The following is a 7,689-nucleotide window of genomic DNA, read 5'->3' on the forward strand; positions in this document are numbered from 1 at the left end:
TACACCACAGAGTAATGCTGAGCAGACACTACACTACACCACAGAGTAATGCTGAGCAGACACTACACTACACCACAGAGTAATGCTGAGCAGACACTACACTACACCACAGAGTAATGCTGGGCAGATACTACACTACACCACAGAGTAATGCTGGGCAGACACTGTACTACACCACAGAGTAATGCTGGGCAGATACTACACTACACCACAGAGTAATGCTGGGCAGACACTACACTACACCACAGAGTAATGCTGGGCAGACACTACACTACACCACAGAGTAATGCTGGGCAGATACTACACTACACCACAGAGTAATGCTGAGCAGATTCTACACTACACTACACCACAGAGTAATGCTGGGCAGATACTATACTACACCACAGAGTAATGCTGAGCAGACACTACACTACACCACACAGTAATGCTGAGCAGACACTACACTACACCACAGAGTAATGCTGGGCAGATACTACACTACACCACAGAGTAATGCTGGGCAGGCACTACACCACATAGTAATGCTGGGCAGACACTATACTACACCACAGAGTAATGCTGAGCAGACACTACACTACACCACAGAGTAATGCTGGGCAGACACTACACCACAGAGTAATGCTGGGCAGACACTACACTACACTACACCACAGAGTAATGCTGGGCAGATACTATACTACACCACAGAGTAATGCTGAGCAGACACTACACCACAGAGCAATGCTGAGCAGATACTACACTACAGAGTAATGCTGGGCAGACACTACACCACAGAGTAATGCTGAGCAGACACTACACTACACCACATAGTAATGCTGAGCAGACACTACACTACACCACAGAGTAATGCTGGGCAGACACTGTACTACACCACAGAGTAATGCTGGGCAGATACTACACTACACCACAGAGGAATGCTGGGCAGACACTACACTACACCACAGAGTAATGCTGGGCAGACACTACACTACACCACAGAGTAATGCTGGGCAGATACTACACTACACCACAGAGTAATGCTGAGCAGATTCTACACTACACCACAGAGTAATGCTGAGCAGACACTACACTACACCACAGAGTAATGCTGGGCAGACACTACACTACACCACAGAGTAATGCTGGGCAGATACTACACTACACCACAGAGTAATGCTGGGCAGATACTATACTACACCACAGAGTAATGCTGAGCAGACACTACACCACAGAGTAATGCTGAGCAGACACTACACTACACCACACAGTAATGCTGAGCAGACACTACACTACACCACAGAGTAATGCTGAGCAGACACTACACTACACCACAGAGTAATGCTGGGCAGATACTACACTACACCACAGAGTAATGCTGGGCAGGCACTACACCACAGAGTAATGCTGAGCAGACACTACACTACACCACAGAGTAATGCTGAGCAGACACTACACTACACCACAGAGTAATGCTGGGCAGACACTACACTACACCACAGAGTAATGCTGGGCAGACACTACACTACACCACAGAGTAATGCTGGGAAGACACTACACTACACCACAGAGTAATTCTGGGAAGACACTGTAAGCGAAAGGGAGGAACCCAGTCTATGATCTGGAGAGAACCAGTTTAAACCAATAAACATTTAAATGGTACCAATGTACTTTATTAGAATGTTGTGAAAATGAAACATTATATGATTAAAAAATATATTACATTATCACAGTGGAGTGATGCTGTTCATGGGGGATGTGTGAAATTAACTCCTCAGCCTTTATAGAGCCAGCGAATAGTTAGCCTTTCGCTTGGGGCCCGACTGGTGAGAAGCTTCAGGAGGGCAGTCACGTGTGCTAGCAAGGCAGAGTTGGCCCCAGGTATGGGCAGAATCGGGAGGAAAGTGTTAGCCCGCTAAGTAAGCAGCGAGACATCATATCTGAAATCAATTTTGCCACGTGGAAGGCCTACTGAAAGCTCTGGGACTCTTGTTCTCTACTGGCTCTACAGCCGATGAAGGTGGTTAATGAGGTGTTCTCTACTGGTTCTACAGCTAATGAAGGTGGTTAATGAGGTGTTCTCTACTGGCTCTACAGCTGATGAAGGTGGTTAATGAGGTGTTCTCTACTGGTTCTACAGCTGATGAAGGTGGTTAATTAATGAGGTGTTCTCTACTTCTCTACTGGCTCTACAGCCGATGACGGTGATTAATGAGGTGTTCTCTACTTCTCTACTGGCTCTACAGCCGATGAAGGTGATTAATGAGGTGTTCTCTACTGGCTCTACAGCTGATGAAGGTGGTTAATGAGGTGTTCTCTACTGGCTCTACAGCTGATGAAGGTGGTTAATGAGGTGTTCTCTACTGGCTCTACAGCTGATGAAGGTGGTTAATGAGATGTTCTCTACTGGCTCTACAGCTGATGAAGGTGGTTAATGAGGTGTTCTCTACTGGCTCTACAGCTGATGAAGGTGGTTAATGAGGTGTTCTCTACAGCTGGACAGCTGATGAAGGTGGTTAATGAGATGTTCTCTACTGGCTCTACAGCTGATGAAGGTGGTTAATGAGGTGTTCTCTACAGTTAATGATGAAGGTGATTAATTAATGTAATTAAGGTGTTCTCTACTGGCTCTACAGCTGATGAAGGTGGTTAATGAGGTGTTCTCTACAGCTGATGAATGAAGTGTTCTCTACAGCTGATGAAGGTGTTAATGAGGTGTTCTCTACTGGCTCTACAGCTGATGAAGGTGGTTAATGAGGTGTACTCTCTACAGCTGATGAAGGTGGTTAATGAGGTGTTCTCTACAGCTGATGAAGGTGATTAATGAGGTGTTCTCTACTGGCTCTACAGCCTGAAGGTGATTAATGAGGTACAGCTGATGAAGGTGATGAGCTGATGAAGGTGGTTAATGAGGTGTTCTCTACTGCTCTACAGCTGATGAAGGTGATTAATGAGGTGTTCTCTACAGCTGATGAAGGTGGTTAATGAGGTGTTCTCTGACTCTACAGCTGGCTCTACAGCTGATGAAGGTGGTTAATGAGGTGTTCTCTACTGGCTCTACAGCTGATGAAGGTGATTAATGAGGTGTTCTCTACAGCTGGCTCTACAGCTGATGAAGGTGGTTAATGAGGTGTTCTCTACTGGCTCTACAGCTGATGAAGGTGAAGGTGGTTAATGAGGTGTTCTCTACTGGCTCTACAGCTGATGAAGGTGATTAATGAGGTGTTCTCTACTGGCTCTACAGCTGATGATGAGGTGTGGGCCGATAATTAATGAGGTGTTCTGGCTCTACAGCTGATGAAGGTGGTTAATGAGGTGTTTTCTACAGCTGATGAAGGTAATGAGGTGTTACTGGCTCTACAGCTGATGAAGGTGGTTAATGAGATGTTCTGTTGGCTCTACAGCTGATGAAGGTGTTAATTAATGAGTGTTCTCTACTGGCTCTACAGCTGATGAAGGTGATTAATGAGGTGTTCTCTACAGCTGATGAAGGTGATTAATGAGGTGTTCTCTACAGCTGATGAAGGTGATTAATGAGATGTTCTCTACAGCTGATGAAGGTGGTTTAATGAAGGTGGTTAATGAGGTGTTCTCTACAGCTGATGAAGGTGATTAATGAGGTGTTCTCTACTGGCTCTACAGCCGATGAAGGTGATTAATGAGGTGTTCTCTACAGCTGATGAAGGTGGTTAATGAGGTGTTCTCTACAGCTGATGAAGGTGGTTAATGAGGTGTTCTCTACTGGCTCTACAGCTGATGAAGGTGGTTAATTAATGAGGTGTTCTCTACAGCTGATGAAGGTGATTAATGAGATGTTCTCTACTGGCTCTACAGCTGATGAAGGTGGTTAATGAGATGTGCCCCAACATCACAAGGATCTATAACATCGGCAAGAGCCACAGCGGACAGAAACTCTACGCCATCGAGATCTCAGACAACCCCGGAGAGCATGAACCAGGTAAGACCAGAGAAAGGGCTCTGATAGGATCTTTATCCTTGATTCAATCCTAGAAGTCAAGTTCTCTGGGTTCAAGAGGTTTGGTGAACATTGGTGTATTATTACATAAAATGTTTAATCTATTCATCATACGCCTTTTCACATTTTGTTCTCTCTCTCTTCTCTCTTCCTCCCTCCCTCTCCCTCCCTTCTCTCCCCCCTCTCTCCATCACTCCCTCACTCCCTCCCTGTCCCTTCTTTTCCTCCCTCCCTCCTCTCCCTCCCTCCCTCCCTTCTCTCCCCCCTCTCTCCATCACTCCCTCACTCCCTCCCTGTCCCTTCTTTTCCTCACTCCCTCACTCCCTCCCTGTCCCTCACTCCTCTCCCTCCGTGCCTTCTTTTCCTCCCTCCCTCCTCTCCCTCCCTCCATCCCTCCCTCCCTGTCCCCCTCTCTCCGTCACTCCCTCGCTCCCTCCCTGTCCCTCACTCCTCTCCCTCCCTCCCTTATTTTCCTCCCTCCCTCCCTCCTCCCCCTCCCTCCCTCCCTCCCTCCCTGTCCCTGCTTTCTCTCCCTCCCTCCCTCCCTCTCTCCCTCCCTCCCTCCCTCCCTGTCCCTCATTTCTCCTCTCACCCTACCTCCCTTCCTTCTCTCCCTCCCCCCTCCCTCCCTCCCTCCCTCCCTCCCTCCTCTCCCAGGTGAACCAGAGTTCCGCTACACGGCCGGTTCCCATGGTAACGAGGTGCTGGGCCGGGAGCTGCTCCTGCTGCTGATGCAGTTCATGTGTCAGGAGTACCTGTCGGGTAGCCCACGGATACGTCACCTGGTGCACGAGACCAGGATACACCTGCTCCCTTCCGTCAACCCCGACGGTTACGACAAAGCCCTTGAAGTGGTAGGTGTGGGTGTCCGAAAGACACCCCCAAAACCCCACAGCTGATATTACAAATATTGACTGCATCATTAATAAGGCTGTACTGAAACATACCACGGATAAGGACACGTGTGGAGGGTCTTTTGCTTGTCAGCCATGTTATCGTCAGGTGAAAGATTCTCCTCTTCAGTGATTCCAGTGGCGGCTGGTGCCGTTTAGGATGAAGGAGGGTGACTCCTTCCTTATTTCTATTACGGCATATTGGATAACTGTCGCTCCTATTCCATTCACCCAGTTCAATGTAACAGTGATCGGTTTGGGCTACTACATGATACTGCAATGTTCCCCTGTACCCATCATGAGGTTGCTACTACAACCTACACTATGAATCAAGGGTCAAGAGAAATTAGAGTAATCAAGGAGAGAGACATTGACACATTCAATATCGCTTGGCACTCTCTTGCCTTCATCTAGCTGATCTAGGGTGAAATCACTTGTTTTTTTTGTGGGGGGGGTGTTGAGGGTGTTGAGCAGCTTTAATATTGCATGTAGATTGTAGCTTCCATCAATGTACTGATCTGCATAAGTATATATACAGTGGGGAGAACAAGTATTTGACACACTGCCGATTTTGCAGGTTTTCCTACTTACAAAGCATGTAGAGGTCTGTAATTTTTTAATCATAGGTACACTTCAACTGTGAGAGACGGAATCTAAAACAAAAATCCAGAAAATCACATTGTATGATTTTTAAGTAATTCATTTGCATTTGGAAGTGTTCCAGTTCCAACTAGCTAACATAGCATCCCTCTCCGTTTGAGTAGGCTAAACTAGCTAGCTAACATAGCATCCCTCTCCGTTTGAGTAGGCTAAACTAGCTAGCTAACATAGCATCCCTCTCCGTTTGAGTAGGCTAAACTAGCTAGCTAACATAGCATCCCTCTCCGTTTGAGTAGGCTAAACTAGCTAGCTAACATAGCATCCCTCTCCGTTTGATAGCATCCCTCTCCGTTTGAGTAGGCTAAACTAGCTAGCTAACATAGCATCCCCTCTCCGTTTGAGTAGGCTAAACTAGCTAGCTAACATAGCATCCCTCTCCGTTTGAGTAGGCTAAACTAGCTAACATAGCATCCCTCTCTGTTTGAGTAGGCTAAACTAGCTAGCTAACATAGCATCCCTCTCCGTTTGAGTAGGCTAAACTAGCTAGCTAACATAGCATCCCTCTCCGTTTGAGTAGGCTAAACTAGCTAGCTAACATAGCATCCCTCTCTGTTTGAGTAGGCTAAACTAGCTAGCTAACATAGCATCCCTCTCTGTTTGAGTAGGCTAAACTAGCTAGCTAACATAGCATCCCTCTCTGTTTGAGTAGGCTAAACTAGCTAGCTAACATAGCATCCTCTCTGTTTGAGTAGGCTAAACTAGCTAGCTAACATAGCATCCCTCTCTGTTTGAGTAGGCTAAACTAGCTAGCTAACTGTTTGAGTAGCATCCCTCTCCTCTCCGTTTGAGTAGGCTAAACTAGCTAGCTAACATAGCATCCCTCTCTGTTTGAGTAGGCTAAACTAGCTAGCTAACATAGCATCCTCTCCGTTTGAGTAGGCTAAACTAGCTAGCTAACATAGCATCCCTCTCTGTTTGAGTAGGCTAAACTAGCTAGCTAACATAGCATCCCTCTCCGTTTGAGTAGGCTAAACTAGCTAGCTAACATAGCATCCCTCTCCGTTTGAGTAGGCTAAACTAGCTAGCTAACATAGCATCCCTCTCCATTTGAGTAGGCTAAACTAGCTAGCTAACATAGCATCCCTCTCTGTTTGAGTAGACTAAACTAGCTAGCTAACATAGCATCCCTCTCCGTTTGAGTAGGCTAAACTAGCTAGCTAACATAGCATCCCTCTCTGTTTGAGTAGGCTAAACTAGCTAGCTAACATAGCATCCCTCTCCGTTTGAGTAGGCTAAACTAGCTAGCTAACATAGCATCCCTCTCCATTTGAGTAGGCTAAACTAGCTAGCTAACATAGCATCCCTCTCTGTTTGAGTAGACTAAACTAGCTAGCTAACATAGCATCCCTCTCTGTTTGAGTAGGCTAAACTAGCTAGCTAACATAGCATCCCTCTCTGTTTGAGTAGGCTAAACTAGCTAGCTAACATAGCATCCCTCTCTGTTTGAGTTGGCTAAACTAGCTAGCTAACATAGCATCCCTCTCCGTTTGAGCCAGGTGTTTGAGCAGGCTAAACTAGCTAGCTAACATAGTATCTGTTGGTAAAATTATTATTAAATGACTAAACAAATCATTTTAAATGGAACTGTAACTAAGTTGTTAACTTATACTCTGTTTTATTATATCTGATTAAAAATATGAGTTCATATGATGGGATTGTGTGACATAGACAAGGAGTAATTCAAGTTAATAAACACCATTCCAACTAGGAAGAAACTAATGGGTTGGGGACTGTGTAAACACATAAGGTCGTTAGCCTATGGTTGACCCTACAGAAACTTAGCTCTGGGGTTTTTAGATAAGACAGTGAGTGCATTCCTAAGTTTTCTGTTAATTAGAACTGTCAGCTCAGTGGTGATCGATAATGTTGAGGGGTCAAAAGTTAGTAAGTTAATGTGTTAGTAAGTTAAAATGAACTTTTCACCTCACTTTGTCCCGGTCGAGAGGAGGGGATTCTGTTAAAGCAATGAAATGACGTCATGATCTGTATTTAAACTGTTGCTCGAGGTGAAGTGGCAGCGCGCTCCGAGAATACATTATGTTACCTATTATTAAAAAGACTGGTCTCCGTCTATTTTATGCAAACAAGAATCTTACAAATTCTCATAAAATAGATTAAGGGAATTCAATTAATGAAAGCACATTGGCATAATGAAATTACAGTAACAGCATCCCTCTCCAT

At 45.5% G+C, this 7,689-nt stretch overlaps 1 protein-coding gene across 1 annotated transcript in view; it reads left to right on the forward strand.

Moving 5' to 3' along the window:
* The window catches only part of LOC135568956 (inactive carboxypeptidase-like protein X2), a 68,528-nt gene that overhangs the window by 21,644 nt on the left and 39,195 nt on the right, over positions 1–7,689 (forward strand). The window contains exons 2-3 of the mRNA XM_065015730.1: positions 3,814–3,937; positions 4,613–4,809. Of these exons, the coding sequence (XP_064871802.1) occupies positions 3,814–3,937; positions 4,613–4,809 (321 nt within the window). The remainder of the gene's footprint in view (positions 1–3,813; positions 3,938–4,612; positions 4,810–7,689) is intronic.

Source organism: Oncorhynchus nerka, unplaced genomic scaffold, assembly GCF_034236695.1.
Source record: "Oncorhynchus nerka isolate Pitt River unplaced genomic scaffold, Oner_Uvic_2.0 unplaced_scaffold_1299, whole genome shotgun sequence".
Classification (NCBI taxonomy): Eukaryota; Metazoa; Chordata; class Actinopteri; order Salmoniformes; family Salmonidae; genus Oncorhynchus; species Oncorhynchus nerka.